Source organism: Egretta garzetta, unplaced genomic scaffold (assembly GCF_000687185.1).
Source record: "Egretta garzetta isolate BGI_Z169 unplaced genomic scaffold, ASM68718v1 scaffold208, whole genome shotgun sequence".
Classification (NCBI taxonomy): Eukaryota; Metazoa; Chordata; class Aves; order Pelecaniformes; family Ardeidae; genus Egretta; species Egretta garzetta.
Window position 1 is genome coordinate 432,934 of NW_009260403.1, and position 17,809 is coordinate 450,742.

A 17,809-nucleotide genomic window follows, 5' to 3' on the forward strand; every position below is an offset into this window, starting at 1 on the left:
GCCAGAAGTTATTTTTACTTGTATTAAACTACGGATACTTCATGTGAAACAAGAAGTAACTGAAAACTGCTAATTCAGAAACGTGGTCATTATTGCTAGGCTTTTAAATTGAATATTGAAAAAGTCAAGATTAGGGTTGTAATAAGAATGCTTAATTTCAGTTGTCTCTATAGGTCCCTCATAGCTGAAATGCCTTGTAAATGTAACGTAGAAGAAAATGGAATGGTGCTATTCAAATATTTCCTAAATATCTTGCATCTGTAAAGAGTTATCAGAGTTGCTTCTACTTGTATTACTGTTTCGCTTCAAATGGCATAATTTCAGTTAGGGAAGAAGCTGAAGTACCCTGCATACAAGTAACTACTTTCTTTATATGACTTTGGGGAATATGTTTGCAATGTACCATAAAATAGAGGATTTTGTGAGGTGAAGAAGAGAAGAATTGTCGCCATTTAAAAGAAATGCAGTTTGATGCAAATCATAAAGTTAATTTTAGAATAATTACAAATGAGTCCTTTTACTCTATTTGGATCTTAACTTTACAAATTATCTGTTTGAAAATGAACCAGTCCCAAACTAGAAAGGGAGGAAACAGCAAAGATAGTCATCAGACTCTTTCAATGAGAACTTGTCAACCATATTCACAATATAAGCTGTAGAATAAATGTAACCAAGGGGAAATATTGCACCATTTAGCAAGGGAAACTTGCGTGTGCCCTGGAAGTTTGAGAACTTGTTTATCTTTTGGAGTCAGGAAAGAGAGATGCGTCCCTGTACAACCCTGTTTGGATAATTAACCCAGACCTTGTTGCAGACTGATTGCAATTTGCTAAGCTATCAGAAAACTAACCTGAATTTAAAAACAAACAAATAAATACAAGCTTTCTGGCAATACAGCGTACTGCCTTGAGTTGCGGTGTGGTCAAACCAGTGCCAGAATCAGCCCAAGGAGAGGGACAGGGAAAGCTTGGGAACGGGAAATTGGGCCCTTATTTTTTGACAGCTGTGGCAAGCTGTTAGACTAATATATCCACATGACATCTTTACTCACATTATATCATCATCCTTGGCGCCACAGAGATGATTTTAAAAAGCCATACGAAAATAATTATGCCCGTGGCACATGAAACATTTTTGCTTAGATGTAGAGCAAGTTGAAAATACTGTTAAGGAATATTTTGGTATAAAAATAGGACCTGTAGTTTTAGAGTAAATGCCTGTTGATTTTTAACAAAGCTGTTCAGAAAAAAAAAAAATAAATCAGAAAAAAAACCTGGAAATCTATTCTTTTTAGTTCTGTTAACAGAAGGCAATTATACTTTCCATTTTAAATCAGATTTGTTTTGATTTGTGTGTGTGGGTGGCTTCTTCATAAGAATGCCGGAAGTTTTGACTTCATAAGAATGTTTCAACATGAAAGGGAAATGTGCAGGGAACCACAGGAGGTTGCTATATGAGGTAGTAGGAAAATATTTTGAAATGCCAAGATTTTCTAGGAAAAAGGAAATTCAGGTATATGAAAACTATCGTGGTCTAATGTGAAAGTAAGAAGCACTGGATTTTGCTAGCCGCTTTTTACTGGGGAGTTATTGCCTTCTTTCATATGATAGATGCTGTAATTTTTTTCATCAAATCTTTGCGAAGTATTAAGTGGTCATTTGCTTGCCGGTCGAGAAAAAATTCACACAGTGTGCTTCAAAATACTGACAGATTTTTTGAGTGGATGGTATGGAAAGGAAAGGAAGTTGTTCTGGCCGTAAAGCAAAGTGAGATTCGGGTTTACTTCCCACAAATTGTGCTCTTAATTTAGGTAAGTCACTAGGTTCAAACCTTGAAAGTTTTCTAATTGCCTGATGTTAAATCCCCAGATGTTGCACAGTGCTCAGGGGTCTTAAAAATAGCAGCGGTTTTTTTACAAATTAAAGCAGGCTTTTGTGAGTGGATTTGGGCATCTTGTTTCTAGTTTCACTTTTAAGTGTAGCTATCACAAATTGAGGACAGTGATTTCCCTGGTGCCTGAAATATTTGCAAAGGGCTTTGGCATTGAGTAAACCCAGCAACTTCGGTGCGACAACTGCAAGCATCTGTAGCTGTCCTATTTGCGAAAGGATTTCGTACTTTTTTGAGCATAGTGTTCTAATGTGTCTCTTAATTTGAATTTCAAACGTTATATTTTCTTCTACAGTTATTAATTTGTGGAATTAGGTTACAGTTTCTTGAAATCGCTCTACATCCATCTCCCTGTGAAACTTGCTCTTGTTGAAGGATGCAATAAGAAACAAGAGACTGGTTATTTATTCCTGCGCTTAAACTACTCAAAACTCATGTTGGATACAGAAGCACTTGTCTCCATTCTTACAATAGGAAAGGATACTTAAAACCACGGTTGTTCAGAAAATGTCTTTAAGGTGCACAAGACTTTTATGTTGCTAACTGAAGTGCTCAAATACTTAACTATTGAGTACTCTCATTTGTTTCGAAGAAGCAACGACTCCACTGTTTTTCATTCATTCTCTTTACAACAGCGTTACAGCTGTGACTGGGAAAAAAATAGCGAAGCCGAATGTACATTTTTGAGGTTTTTTTTGAACAATAGATTTTAAGGGGGTTTTTGTTGTGTTCTGCAGTGTGGCCATAATTTAAAAGCGGTACCTAACTTCCATTGGTATGTTTGTTTTTTACATACACGATGTTGAGACTCGTGGCACAATTTTGTGGTCTGCGAAGACCTGCACTGCTACTAAAAGCAGCCGTTTGCCCTCTTCCCATCCACGGTCTTGCAGTTTGCCCCCACGCTGTCGCTGCTGGCAGTGACATTTGCAGTTCTCTGTCGTCATTTGGCCTGAGGAACGTGTTGTGGTTTAAACTAACGGGGGGGGCTGTGGCAGGAAGGTGCAGCTGTTTCTTGTGGTGACAGCATTGGTAATTCTGCTTGGTGACCAATACGCATCAAAGCTTGACTTATTTTCCTGCAGAAAACAGGGATCAGGCAGAAGAGATCATGTTTCTCTGGCTCTGTGCGTAGGGCAATATTCTTTGATGCAGAGGTATATGTAAACGGGCCCAATGCGTTTGGTCATGGTAGGGAAGAAGCTTACGTGGGTACAAGCTGATCTGACGTGGTAGATTTGGAGAGAAGAGGACAGCCCAGAAAGCAGCACATCTTTGGCAATGAAGTTGAAAACCTACTTGTTACGTTCAGATGTTGTGTATGATACGGAATATGTAAGAGATGTATAAAATATAATATACAAAATATTCAATAAGCTATCACATTTTCTTTCCCAGAAAGGGAAGTTGTTCAAATCTGTGGTAAGATCAGCGGTTATATGGGTAGCTGTATGGAAGCTCCAGCTCAGTTGCAATTGCATTTCCAGTTTGTGCTGTCATATTTGAAGAGAAATTGTTGGGCTAGCCCCCTCCGTAAAGTATGAACGCTGTTAAGATGTGACAAGATAATCTCTTAAATTTAATTCTAGCTCTGTTTCTGGGGTACGGCCAAGTACTCACATTTCGGTAACATACTGGCTGTCTGCATGAGCAAAAGTTGGGAGCAGTAGAAGTGGCTCAGTTGGTTGAAGCATCGGTTGAAGCATCGGCTCTGTGGTTCTGCACACCACCATTCGTGTGGCCGGGAGGGCTGACTGCAGAGATGATGACGTTTGGTTTCCTGTGCCAAATGTTTGCACTATGCATGTGGTTTGGTGGTTTCTAAGTGAAAAAAAAAATATTAGTTACGTCCTGGAAAACCTGGTAGTGGCATGGCCCGCCCACGTGTTGGTTTGCAACCTTGTGTCCCCAGTAAGCAGCTGAGTTTTTGAAGTAGAGCTGGGCTGGTATCAGCTCGACAGCGTGGGAGAACTGAACTGGTACGTGGTAACCACAGGCAGCAAGGGGATTCACTTCAGCTCTGCCATCCAATTGCTCACGTAGCCATCTTCTGCTTCTGATGGCCGAGGGGATGCAGCGTTAGTCACGGAAACGGGACTCTGTGGCCACCTAGAGTCAAGTCACCAGGCCACTGAACTAAAGGAATGAAAAGGTCACACATACATCAAACAAGCAAGCAAAACCCCCTTAAATGTTACCAAAGGTGCTCATTTTAATTGTATCACTTAACAAAAGTACCATGTAAAGCTCGATTGTCTTTATTCCTTCATTTCTGCTGTGCTTTTACACCTGGTTAGACAGATTTATACTGTAACCGTTGTTATGCTGTCGCTTGCATATTAATTCTGAGCATGTTTTACAATCTCTTTTTCTTTCCTATGGAGAAGGGTTGCTGATTTGTTTCTGTTTTTTGGGGGGAATTTGTTGCAAGGGGGTTGGGTATATGATACCAAGTCTCTCTCAGTTTGCAAGCCTTTATTTCTAGTGCTCTCATTATAGATAGCACACATAACAGCAAAATTAATTACTGGGTTTAACCTGATTTCAGGATCCTGGACCACCACCACCTTCACCGTTGATGGGTTTGAAGCCATTGCAGTTACTAGAGATCAAAGCTAGGGGAAGATTTGGATGCGTGTGGAAAGCTCAACTACTGAATGAGTATGTTGCCGTCAAAATATTCCCGATTCAGGTAAGCAGAAGTTCTTAGTCTCCTGTGTTGCTCGTAATATCGTAATTTTAGACCAGCTTTTCTAGTCACAATAAGAGGCTTTTATTTTACAGAACTTTCCGTATACACTGTAAATCTAGATAGTTCAAAGAAACTCTTAAATGCAGGAAATGTTGTGAGCTGAAAAATGTGCAGGTAGAGTTTTATTGAATTAAAATGTTTTAATGTAGCAAACATTATTGAAACAAACTTTGTGAAAGCTGTATATGTTTCTAGTCATAAGAATACATGTTTGACATGAGTAGTTTCAAGCAGCTCTCACGCATCTCTCACGCATCAGTTGAGAATAATTAATTGAAGTGCAAATTAAATTGTACTTGGAAGGAATGTCCTGACATGCAAACCCATAAGGTGATTGTTCCCATTAAATATGCCTCAATCGAGTGAAATAATACTGACTTCCCATCAAGGATCCTCTGAAAGCCATGTTTTAGAATAAATTGCAGTCATGATTTTAAGATCCAGTCTAGCTAAAGAATACAAAGTGATCATATGCAATGGTATTAGGATAGATTTTACATTAATTAAAAACACCAACTGCTACTTGAGGCGAAATGTAAGCGTGCGTTTTTTGATGATTAGCCAAGTGTTGACTTGCTTAAATACATCTGCAGGTTCTTATTCTTCCAGGAGAAATGGCACGTATTTATGCTGGTTTCAGCCATCAGCACAACATAAATTAAATCTGAAGCTTCGTTCATTATTTTTAATGAAGGAAAACCTATTTCTAATGCTTTTTGGGAGTTTTGAAGATGAATAAAATACAAAAATTGAACCATGCTCTTAAGACTAAAGCAACTTTAATGATTTGCAGTACATAGACTGCAATCCCAATCTACAGCTTTGTGTTTCCATGGTTCATATCTGTGATAATTGATGCAGTTTTCAACAGTTGATATCTGTTTATAACACATTTAAGTTTTTCAGAAAGTTTTCCATATGTGAATATGGAATATATGTGAAGAAAGACAGTTTTTCATGGTTTTGTACATGTTAGGTCAGTAGTTTGTAGCACAAATATTGTTATTTGTTTAAAAATTACAAATGTTTAGACTATCAGCCTCAACGTTAATAGCATACACTATGCTTTCTTTCCTTTAGATAGAAAGTCATAGGATCATAGAATCATAGAATGTTTTGGGTGGGAAGGGACCCCTAGAGGTCATCTAGTCCAACCCCCCTGCAGGAGCAGGGACACCGCTAACCAGATCAGGTTGCTCACAGCCCCGTTGTGCCAAAAAAAAATAAGTTTTAGTCATTTTGACAGATCATTTACAAATGCACAGCCAATTACAGGAAGAAACTTCTGTCAGGGAAAGTACCTCTTATTGTCATTATGATGGTATTAACTTGGTTTGATGTGGTCTTTTGTTTAAAGGACAAACAGTCATGGCAGAACGAATATGAAATTTACAGTTTACCTGGGATGAAGCATGACAATATTTTGCAGTTCATCGGAGCAGAGAAACGGGGCACTAGCATTGATGTCGATCTCTGGTTAATTACAGCATTTCACGAAAAGGTATGTTTAGTTCGCAGTGTAGTTTCTTTTTTTGTGATTGTGGTAGAGGAAGAACAGCCTTAGATGCCTGTCAGAAATGTGAGCTTCAGGCAGTTAAGAAATAAGATCTAAAACAGATTTTGCTTATTCTTAGCTTGGCTTTTTTCATGGGATCTGAATTTATTTAAATTTAATTTCAGCCAGCTGAGAAAGTTGTCAGCGGTCTTCGCTTAATAGAGGAGTTGTTTTAGAAAACAAACACAAATTTACTTTTTTGTTCTTTAGAATGTGTATTTTTTAATATCTAAATCTGCCTAAATTAAATAAACTCCATCTTGCAAAGATTGTGATGTTAGATTTTTGTTTCACTTGTGTCAGCTGATTTGTGTCTATAAGAACGAAGTAATATGTATCAATTGTATTGTGATAACCACAATAAGAAATGTGAATATATGTCATTAGGAATCTGTTCGCTGTTTTATGTTGTCCACTTAGATTTGGGATATTTTTTTAATGCGTGTAACTGTCACAGATGTAAATGTAAAGAGCAAAAAAAAAGCCCCAAACTTAAATTTAGCACTGGCACAGACAAAGAGGGCATTAGGAAGATGTTACCTGTAGCAGATTTGAGAAAATACAGATCTGTATAATATGGATATGCTGATGCATTAAGGCTAGGTCATGGATCACATTTCTAGTATTATATATTACCTGCTTCATTCTAGCATTTTTGTCCCACGTATGCCTCTGCTGTAATCACTTAGAGGACTAAAACTATCCAACTGTTTAAAATTTTTGACAGGTCTTCACGATCAAGTAGATAATACTAGACTGATTTGCCTTTCTGAAAGGTTATTGCCATTTTTTGTTAGTTTTTTGTCTAAGAGCTTTAAAAATCTTGTTCCTGTTGGAAAGATGGCATCTGAGATGGCTCTGATGGAAAACAGTAATTTTTTATTTTATTTTTAAAGTGTAGCCTCTACGCCTTGACAGCGCTTTGTTCATTTTTCCCTTTTGTGTTGGCTTTTCACAAGCAGCGTGTGACATGGTGACATCTCACAAACTGGAGAATATGCAAATCCATGAAAATGTGTGTATAGAGTGGGCTACAGAAGCGAGTTTGAAGAGAAGTGCTTCACGTTGACTAGATTTTTACTTCATCGCTTTTATAACTTTATTGTGAAACTGGAGTTTACTGTTGCTGGTCTGTAAGAAAAGAAAGTCTGAGGCTATCAGTTAAAGGTTGTAGAGGACGATGGAACCCAGTTCAGCAGAATGCTTGGAGGTGGAGCTAACCTGTAATTTCCTGTGCCTGGAAGATAATAGATCACCCTTGTAAGAGCGGGTTTGTCTTTAGCAGGAACTTAAATACCTTAAATCTAGCTCCCATTTCTGACGCTTCACAGTGCACCATTGAACTCGAGTTCATTGTGCTCTTTGCTTGTTGAGGTGATGTGTAGCTGCATCTTGATCCTATTCATGGACTAGAGATGACGCAAAGGTTAATTTTTTTGTTGTTTAAACGAGCAGCTGATTGCTTGTGTATGTGTGTAATTACATGGTCTATTAGAAAACGGAGAAAGGCAGACGGGCGTATCGTGTTCTCTAATGATGGAGGCCATCTAGAAGTTTTCTTTATGAGGAGCTGAGAATGCAATTGATCTTGTAATTGTTTTTCTTTTTTGCCGTGCAGGGTTCATTAACAGACTTTCTCAAGGCTAATGTGGTCTCCTGGAATGAGCTGTGTCACATCGCCCAGACGATGGCTAGAGGCTTGGCTTACCTTCACGAGGATATACCGGGGCTAAAAGATGGACATAAACCCGCCATCTCACACAGGTATAGTAGACGTAAAATGTTTTCAGGTGATCGTTAATACTTAGCTATGAGTTAAAGGATATGAAATGTGGATAGATAGGAAGTAGTCAGATAACTACTCTGTGGGATCTTCCTTCCAGAATTATCAAGAATCTCGTAAGAAAAATCTGCTCAGCCTAAGCAAAAATCTAGCGGATAGTTTATAGAACTTGGTGCTGATTGCGGTTAATGTCATAGATGATTTTTTATACAGTTGATTATTTAAGTACCCTCTGCAGTGTATGAAATAATTGGCATTATAGCTATTTCAAACAACGTAAACACTTAACGTGTGTAACTTTTTAAGTAATGCTGAACGCCTTCAGACAGAAACATTTGCTATAAGTGGAGTTACGCCTATTGTTGAGTGTAACTGCTGGCTTTTTTAAAACGAGGTAGGTACAGAAAGCAATTAATAGAAGTAGGGAGCTGAAATGATAGTGGTAACCAAAATAAAAGATAGGCACAAACAGTAAGAGAAACACAGATTCTGCAGAATTTGCAATTTCATGAGGAAAACTGCTTGGCTGATGGTAAAATGGGGGAGGGGGAGAGGTACACACAGGCCAGATGGGAATCCCTGGATCGAGTCCATTATCTTTTGTTTCTGCAGGAAGTTGTGTATCTCCTGGTTAGAAACAGTCAAGATTCATTTTTCAAACTGTTTTGTTTCCTATTATTTAAACAAACAAAATGTAGTTGTAATTAAAGTATGCAGTAACTACATTTTTATTCTATTTCTGTATCATACATACTTATAAATCTATATGTATTTTTAAACTTCAGCATAAAATTATAGTTCCAATTGCAGTCTCGTATTTCCATGAGAATAAAGGTGTGCAAGTGTACTGCTAGGCTTTATTATTATTCTTTTGTTGTTTAAATGATCTGCTAGGATTTTCTTGCCTTTCATATTATAATGTTCTTTGTTTTATTATATTGCTTTTTCCTGAGAATTTTATACGGTATTTCATGTTCTAGACTACTAATTTTTTTTCCTTAACTTGAAAGGGACATCAAAAGCAAGAATGTGCTGCTGAAAAATAATCTTACAGCTTGTATTGCTGATTTCGGTCTAGCTTTAAAGTTTGAGGCTGGAAAGTCTGCAGGGGACACTCATGGACAGGTAAATACCAATTTATTTACATAAATGATACAACTGGCAACTGCATGTGAATAGGAACTGGTAGTCCAGGCATTCTTCATGCACAGGATACTGTATCATCAACCCTGTTTTTGGTGACCTTTGATGATGGTGGCAATTTGTGCTGTCTTCTCACAGGCTAAAAATTAAACGATTCTTTAGATAATTACAGATCACAGCCTTCCCCTACCCCAGTCTCACTCTATGGCCTCTCTCCCCCCCTTATTCTCATTCTTGCTGGAGGATTTGGATGAGAAAGAGCAGAGATACTGCTCAGAAATTGAGGAATGATACCGGCAGCCCAATTTCTAACTTTCTGACCTAGCAACAGGCATGTCCCTCAAGCGACAACAGTGCTGATCCAGCACTTGTCATGCACCAGGGAACTGGTTTAGTACCATGTACTTTTAAAATAACAAGCTTGAGCTTAGAGCATTACGGTTTCTGGAAAACAAAATATATTTAATTTTAGGCAGAACTTCACAGTTTATGGTTGAGCGACAAAAATAAAATCCGTACAGAGAGATTATAAAGCCTCAGTAACACTGCTTAAGAGAAACACAGCTCTTACCATGAAGGTTTAAATAGTGGAGTAGGTCTTGCTCGGACATCGTGTAAGTTCTGATTTATCCAGGTGACGTAATTTCATAATTGATGGCTGTCAAAAAGAAGGGGTATCTCTGAAGCTTTCATTTTAATGGCCAAGTGATTTCATACAACGTCCTCGGTATAAATCGTACTTCGGGTGGCTAGTTTTCCTGCGGTATTTTTATGACTGCTCCCATCAGTAGAAGAAACATAAGCAAGTTCCACATCCTTACGTGAAACTGTAATGATTCTTTTGACATGAAAAAAAATCAGAATAGTGGCCTTCCTGTAATCTGGAATAAAAGAATGAACAGCAGTGACAATTATGTTGAATTGGTATGCCAATGTGTTATTTCAAAATATATTCACGTTTTCCTGCTTCGTAAGTATTCTTTATAGGGCCCAGTCTATGCGATTGTTTCTAATTCCTCTTATCCACTATTGGATGTAAAAATGCAAGAAAATTCCAAGACCTAGTCCTAAACAAGGATAACCATGGACGTTCTTAATCTTTGACAACAAATAGTACCAGTCCACAGTATTATATATATTATATATATATGCCATTATTATAATCGGCACCAGCTGGAGCGATAATTGTGGTCACGTTGATTCGTAGTGCACAGATTTTTATGCTTTCCTCTCTTTCAAGGTTGGTACACGAAGGTATATGGCTCCTGAGGTACTAGAAGGTGCTATAAACTTCCAAAGGGATGCGTTTTTGAGGATAGATATGTACGCCATGGGATTAGTCCTCTGGGAACTGGCATTATAATCGGCACCAGCTGGAGCGGTAATTGTGGTCATGTTGATTCGTAGTGCACAGATTTTTATGCTTTCCTCTCTTTCAAGGTTGGTACACGAAGGTATATGGCTCCTGAGGTACTAGAAGGTGCTATAAACTTCCAAAGGGATGCGTTTTTGAGGATAGATATGTACGCCATGGGATTAGTCCTCTGGGAACTGGCATCACGCTGTACTGCCTCAGATGGTAAGCAACATACTGATCTGTGGAAATACTTAATGTAGTCTGTGAGAGGTGTACTTAAAGCAAGAAATTGGAAGGTAGATTATAGGTATGTAATAAAATTTAATGAGGGTGGTGGTCTTGCGGGGAAATGAATGAAACACCAGTGTCATGTAGTCACTTTATAATTCGGTCTGTTCAGTATTTGGCATCCCAGGTAAAGGTTTTCTGACACGTGCGTACCTGTTGTATTTCGTCTCCTGGTGGCGGTAAGGAAGAGAGAGAATTGCTGGGGAACTCCTAACCGAGCGTGTTTGATTCCTTACGAGTTCAGCCTGACCGTTGCAGTGCCAGTTTATCTTAAAGGCGTTGCTTCTTTTCATAAACAAAGGGTGAGATCAGATTAACCTCGGTAACGAAGGTATCCCACCAGCACCCGCGGAGGAATGGATGCCTCCTGCTGGGCACCTGGGCAGCGACCTGCCTTCTAGTGCTGCCTCTGGAAGCTGTGCGTAGACGCTCCCCCAGCTCGGGGATCTGTTCCCAGTCGAGGAAGGCTGAAAGACACAAAGAATTGTCATAAGTCAACATATATTTTCTTACCAAGAACGTTGATGCAGTCAGTAATTTTCCAGCTGCTTGGCAGCATGTGCAGGACACCACCTCAGCCCTCCCTGAATCGTGGGCAGCTGCTCTTCCGCGCGCCAGGCAGTCGGTTCTCTGCAGCGAGGCACAGCAAAGTCTCTGTTTCTGGCTCAGCCGCAGGTGCCAGGGTGAGGCTGTGCCATGGCGAGTGCTTCCCTACCCACTCTTGCTCTTTGCTGTCACTAACATGACATTAGTTCAGCTCACAGAGATGTCAGAACTCCTAATAAATTGTTGATAGCTTAGAGATGGAAAATGCAGTAACGTCTGAGAAATCTGAGACTGATACTTTGCTAGCCACGGGTCTGTCACAATTGTTTTCCTCAAACCATTGGATCTGATTTTTAAGCTATCAGGAAAAGATACCGGATACCCTGTATTCAGCTATGAACTATTCTTAATTTTTGTTAAGAGATCTTTTTTGGATGTCCAGAATAAGTCAGGGTTAATCAAGAACAAGACAAAGGACAAGATGCAAAAATGTTTGGGAGCAAGTTGCCTTTTCAGTGCAGTCTTCAAAGCAGCTCAGTTCAGCTGGGTCAGTGTGACGGGTTCGCCTGGGCTGGTGATGCCCTTGCCACAAAGCTCTCCTGCGAGAGCCCGATGCCGGGACAGATTCCCATAGGAAGAGCCAGGATGAACGGGAGACCTCAGCAGATCAGCGCGTGGCCACACCGGGCTCCTCTGCTCCAAGCAGTGCTCTTCTGCTTCAAAACTTTCCTCGCGCAGTAGAAGCCACTGGGGAGATTTTACCCTTTTAAAAATGTTAAGCTGTTTACTAAGGGGATCGACCCGACCATGCGCGAGTCTCTGAGGCAGCCCCGCGTTCTGTATCGGTTTTTCATGCCTCGGTGCTCTGTTAAAACGTACCTACCTAAAGCTGACTGGAGCTGTGTCGTGGCTCTCTGGCAGTGTGGTTACTGTTCCGGAAGGTAAAGGAGGCATCGGCGAAGGAAAGCAGCTGACCCCAGCTTTGTGTGGCTCTACAGGCACGGCTGCCATCTTCTTCGTGCAATTATGTGGTTGGGTGTTTTGGGGTTGGGTGGGTTTTGTTTTGGTTTTTTGTGGGGTTTTTTTTGTTTTTTTTTTTTTAAGAAGGTGCCTGGTCTGTTTCACAAAGTCTCATCAGCCTCATCCGTACCACGCCGCTCACTTCTTCTGTGGTCCCCTTCCTCCTTTTTTCAGACTCTTCATCTGAGAGCCCCAAATATGTATTACAGTAACCCAATTACGCAATCTATAGTTCAGCGTACAAAGCTTGTCCCTCTCATCCTCTTCCAGACAAACATTACGCGTAGCCTTCAGCATAAGGACTTTTGTCCTGGGCTGCGTGGATCGGAGGAGGAAACACGTTGCGTTCTCAGAGGGACGCAGCAGTTGCTTGGACTTGATGATCTGAACAGTCTTTTCCAACCCAAACAGTTCTATGATTCTATTGCAAGCTTGGGGCTTGCAGTCTGTGTGGGATTGAAAACATTCACAAGTGGCTGTCGGGCGCCTGCTTGGTAACTGGCTACCAAGAGAGCCAGCAAACCTGCCAGGAGGAGGAGGATTTATCTACCACAGCCGTGACCTGTTGGCGGAGGCGACGCTGCGGATCCGAGAGCCTCCCTCCGCCCTTGTGTTCCGAAGCTTTTGGGTTCAAGGGAGCTTGGCCGGGAGCTGCGCTTGGCTGCCACGCGCAGGAGAGCAGAGGCTTCTGGCTCCTGAAAACGCCACTGCTGCTTAATTCAAGTCTTAGTCCCCGCTTGCTGCTGGCCTGTCACGGGGTGAGCTTTTCATGGCAACAGAAACCAAACCGCTCCGTACGATGCTGATTATGGGCTCTGTTTCGAAGAGAACACTCTTATTTCTTTTTTCCTCCCCCCCCTTTTTTAAAGCAAAATTGGTGATTTAACTTCTTTTTTTAATCCATAGGCCCAGTAGATGAGTACATGTTGCCATTTGAAGAAGAAATCGGCCAGCATCCCTCCCTCGAAGACATGCAGGAAGTCGTCGTTCACAAAAAGAAGAGACCTGTTTTAAGAGAGTGTTGGCAAAAACATTCTGTAAGTAGTTACGCAAAGTTCTTCAAAGTTCCATCGTGATTTGAATTTCAAGTTTAGTTAATGCTGTGTTGTGTTCATAACGCTGTCTTTTAGGGAGGAGGTAATAATTCTAGTAAGAATTGAATGGACCGTAACCTCGTAAGTGTGTAATCTTGAAGTATTTTTCTCTCATCTCAAGAGTGGTTTTTTCACTTTTTTGGTGAAAGGAGATTCTTGAGAGTTACTTTTGAATGCACAAGTTAAAAATCTATTTAAGAAAGAATACGTTTGATGTCCTACAGGAATGCTACAAACTGAAGGTGATAACGTGAGGGCAGGCAGTGTCGTACGAGACATTTCTGGGACTGGTTGGGGAGGAACCGCGTGCTTTCCCGATCTGCTTTGTGGCCGGAGACTTGCAGCGAAGCCGTGCTTATTCCTAGCACTGGTTTTGTGGGGGTTTTGTGTTTGGGTTGTTTTTTTTTTTTTTCCCCCAAAAAAATGTGTCGTTAGAAACAATAGATGACACTGTCTGTCTGCAAGAAAAACGAGCGTATGTTCCCATCTGCTCCTTGCGATTAGCATATTGCTCGATTAGCTCAGTGTTACTTGGAGAAGAGTTAACTGCTGTCAGATAGGAATCCCCTTTCGTGCTCGCTGGGGTTTTTTATCAAAGTTCCATTTGATCCCTGAAGAACTTAACCTCTACTAGCGCGAGATCTGGCACAAGACCCTGATGACTTTTGCCAGCAGACTTACAACATCGTAGGTCGAGAAGGATTTGCCCGCTGCTGCGTATCTCGTTTAAATGACGCAAAATAAAGACGGCGTAAGGCCCCGTAGGCGTGCCAGCCTTCCAAACAAATACGGCGGCCGAGGGTCCTGGCTGACAGAAAGGGTTAAGGTTTGGCAGGTGGGCCTTTAAACTGCAGCTCGCTGCTGGAATTGCCAGGAGACCCCCACCTTCCTAAAACTTGCTGCTAACTCCGCGTGCCGCTGTTGTTCACTGGGCTCCGTTTGCTCGCAGGGAATGGCGATGCTTTGTGAGACGATAGAGGAATGCTGGGATCACGATGCGGAAGCCAGGCTGTCAGCGGGTTGCGTAGAAGAACGGATTATTCAGATGCAAAAATTAACTAACATTATCACAACAGAGGACATTGTGACGGTGGTCACAATGGTGACAAACGTTGACTTTCCTCCCAAAGAATCCAGTCTATGATAGTTGCACTGGTCACGGAACTGACCGCCAGGACTCTTCACTGGAGCTGCTAGAGCGCACGGGACTGCTCACCTCCTTACTGTTTTCTGTGTGACAAGAACGGTAAGTCTCTGCGGAACGGCAGCAGGAGGTGTTTCTCCTTTGGTTTTCCCCTTCCTCCTCCTCCCCGACGTGGATCCGTGAGACTTTTTGCATTCCCTGCTTACACCCGAAGGACACGTGACTGAGAAACGAGAACGTGCCGTTAAGGAACTTAAATGAAGAACATGGACCCGTACTGGCTAATCAAGCGTTTTAAAAACTGACATCAGATTTCTTAATACCTGTCAGAAGAGACTAATTCCTTAAATGAACTACTGTTATTTTTTTTAAATCAAACATTTCATTTCAGATTTAAAAAAAAAAAAAGGGTAACTTGTTTTTATTGCATTTGCTGTTGTTTATAAAAATGACTATTGTAATGCCAATATGACACAGCTTGTGAATGTTTAGTGTGCTGCTGTTCAGTGTACATAAACAAAAGTAATCAAGTGGGATATAGCAAAGAGGCTTCCAAGTATTACTTAACCTCCCTCAACAAGGTATACCTCAGTTCCACCTCCGCTAAATTATGAGATTGACAACACTAACGAAAATTTGAATAATAAATTGATCCATGTTTTGTAAATGATGTATTTCAAATTCACTGTGTTATTTAAAAAGGGTAAGCTATGCTTCATGCCAACAGTAAGTGGCCATTCCTAAAGCAGTGTTTTTAGCCTTTCCTTGTACTAGCTTGTTGTGTATAAAAAAAAAAAAAAAAAAGTGCTGTTTATTGAAACAAAATTTTCCTTCCTCTTTTAGTTTAAAGCTTTTCTTCTTACCTCCATTTCCCAGAGTATCTCATACATTTATTTAACTGAATACTATTTAGGTTTGCTGTGTCTGAGGAATATTTGAAAACTTAAGCATGACTTTTTTTTTTTTTTTTTTTTAACGAAAAAAAGTCTTTTACCTATTTATGTTTGTGCAAAGGTCTGCCTAGCGTGTGTTCTGTTTCACTAAACAGTGTGCAGTGGGTTCTGTATCGCTGTTTCAGGATCACCTCAGGAAGCTCCGTTACCCCCCCATTCCTTACTCTCCGCTTTGCGATGTGCAGCTTGGCTCTGGCTCTCCCCGACGCTGGGTGCCGCCTCAGCGGAGCACTGCTCGCTGTCTGCGATGCGCAGGGTTGTCCTGGAACCGCACGGAAAGCTCTAGCCACAGCTTTCAGACGATAAAACGCTTACAGATTTCAGGGACGATTTACTTAACGCTCACGACTTAAAATATGCAATGACCGTTCAGAGGTAACGAATACCAATGGCCGTAGCACACGCTCGCAAACAACGAGGAAAAACCGTCGCAGCTGCTTTCACCGCCGCCTTCTTGCGTTGAAGGAAGTCCATGCCTTACGTTCAACTGACAAAGTGACTGGTAGGCAGGTGCCAAAGTGCTTCTCGGAAGTACTGCTTCACTCCGCTTCCTTCGATCCTTCACACCAGTTACCGAGTGGAATAAATTTTAGAAACCTCTAGAGTACAGCCCCGGCGGGGGCTGGCGGTACGCCGACGCTGTCCGTTCATCACCGCGCTCTCTGTCTTTCCAGCCTGCGTTCCGTGTCTTTCGAAAGCAGCTTTTACTGTTGCCGTTAGGAGCTCCCTGTGAACGTTACCTTGAAAACTGACCCGTACAGCCACGAGCTGCTCTCAGCGGGACGCGTGCGGGAATTTAACCTCTGGGAACAACAGGAGACGTTACGGATAACCGGGACGGAGCTCAGCAGCACGCTCTTGGCAGGGAGGGGAAGAAAGGTCTGAGGTCCCACCAGCGCTGTCGGTCTGGCCGCTCCTCGCGCGCGTGCCCAAGGGTGCAGGTAGCCAGAAGAACCCCGCTCGAGAGGGTCGGTGGTGTCCAGCTTGGCTAGGAAAAGACAGAAATCTAGCTCGTGGCTGCTTCTTCGATTGACGCTTTCGTTTTGCTTCCGTTTTTAATCCGGGGAGGTGACTTTGCGCGCGCAGCAGGACGCGAACGTGGCTGCCGAGTTCTGAACAAATGAGAATCCGATCACGCTTCGCTGACAACCTCTCTGCTCCCCAGGAGTTTTAACCCCTTTCCTAGCAGAAACGGAGCAAATGCAGATGGTTTCATAAGCTGTTGTTCAAGATCTGATGCAGCAACGTGTAAAATGGCGCAGCCTCGCTTCGGGAGTCGCTGCCGCCTCACGGCGGGGCGCTCGCTGAGCCTCGCCTGGGGAAGGCTGAGAGAGCTTCTCTTCCTCTTTTAAATCTGCCGCTTTAAATATTGTACTACCACTTCCCTGGTTTTTAACGGCGTAATTGAGTGTCGCTGCGGAAAGGCTGCTCGTGGTGTAAACGCTTTTTAATCGGGAAGAGCCATGGCCCCAGGGCTGTCCTGGTGCGGCTGGCTGACCTCTGCGTCCGTTACTGCCGGAGCGTTTAATGCGCAGATGCCCGAGCAAACGCGGGCAGGCCGGGGGCAGCCTGAGGCACGGGGCGGTATTTGGGCGCTATTTACTGCAGGCAGGGCCCGCGCTCCCTTTAGAGCCCGTAGCAATGCGCTCCGAGGGGTCGCCCTGCCCGGGGCTGGTGGGGAACGGCCGCTCCCCTGCTCTTAACTTCCAGCCCAGCCTCCGGGCATGGAGGCCACAGAGCGGCCCCGGGACGGCTCCACCGGCCCCGGGGTACCTTGCGTTAGAGGGCGAGAAGCTGCCCTGCGTGACCTGGTAGGTACAGCTACGTGGAACAGAGCGCCCCAGAGCAGAGGGGCGGCGGGCGCTAGCGCTGTCCGTGGCGTGCGGAAGCCCACAGCTCGGAACCTTCTGTTGAGATTTTAAGAAGTCAGTGTGGTTGTCAAATGCCAACCCGGGGTGCGCTAACCGAAGGGTAGCCAGGCCCTAGTAAGGCATTTCCTGTTCATGCTAGCGTTCGACAGACTAGGGTTACCCCTGGGCTCTTTTTTCCAGCTTCTCTTTTGTTGTTTCTTTTTTTTTTTTTTTTAAAAAAACCTGTTTTAATACATTTATTAGGAACACTTGGTACAAAATGCAGAAAGCTGCAACATCCGTTCATGGGCAAAACGATTCCCGTAGCATCCTCGATGGAACATCGGTTACCTCAGATACTCAACCAGCAGTACTTCTTTTTCTTTTTTTTTTTTTTTTTTTTTTTTTTTTTTTTTTTTTTCTTTTTTTACTCC

The 17,809-nt window shown here is 42.3% G+C and overlaps 2 protein-coding genes across 2 annotated transcripts in view; one reads left to right on the forward strand and one right to left on the reverse strand.

Annotated features, from left to right (window-relative positions):
• Positions 1–15,539, forward strand: part of ACVR2A (activin A receptor type 2A) — a 66,874-nt gene extending 51,335 nt beyond the window's left edge. The window contains exons 5-11 of the mRNA XM_009643422.2: positions 4,439–4,582; positions 6,000–6,143; positions 7,816–7,961; positions 8,991–9,105; positions 10,564–10,702; positions 13,241–13,371; positions 14,378–15,539. Coding sequence (XP_009641717.2) covers positions 4,439–4,582; positions 6,000–6,143; positions 7,816–7,961; positions 8,991–9,105; positions 10,564–10,702; positions 13,241–13,371; positions 14,378–14,572 — 1,014 coding nt within the window. The 3' untranslated portion in view covers positions 14,573–15,539. The remainder of the gene's footprint in view (positions 1–4,438; positions 4,583–5,999; positions 6,144–7,815; positions 7,962–8,990; positions 9,106–10,563; positions 10,703–13,240; positions 13,372–14,377) is intronic.
• Positions 9,132–17,809, reverse strand: part of ORC4 (origin recognition complex subunit 4) — a 30,345-nt gene continuing 21,667 nt past the window's right edge. The window contains exons 16-17 of the mRNA XM_035898939.1: positions 10,922–11,235; positions 9,132–10,004 (exon numbers count right to left, since the gene is read on the reverse strand). The gene's annotated coding sequence lies outside the window, so the exon portion shown is untranslated. The remainder of the gene's footprint in view (positions 10,005–10,921; positions 11,236–17,809) is intronic.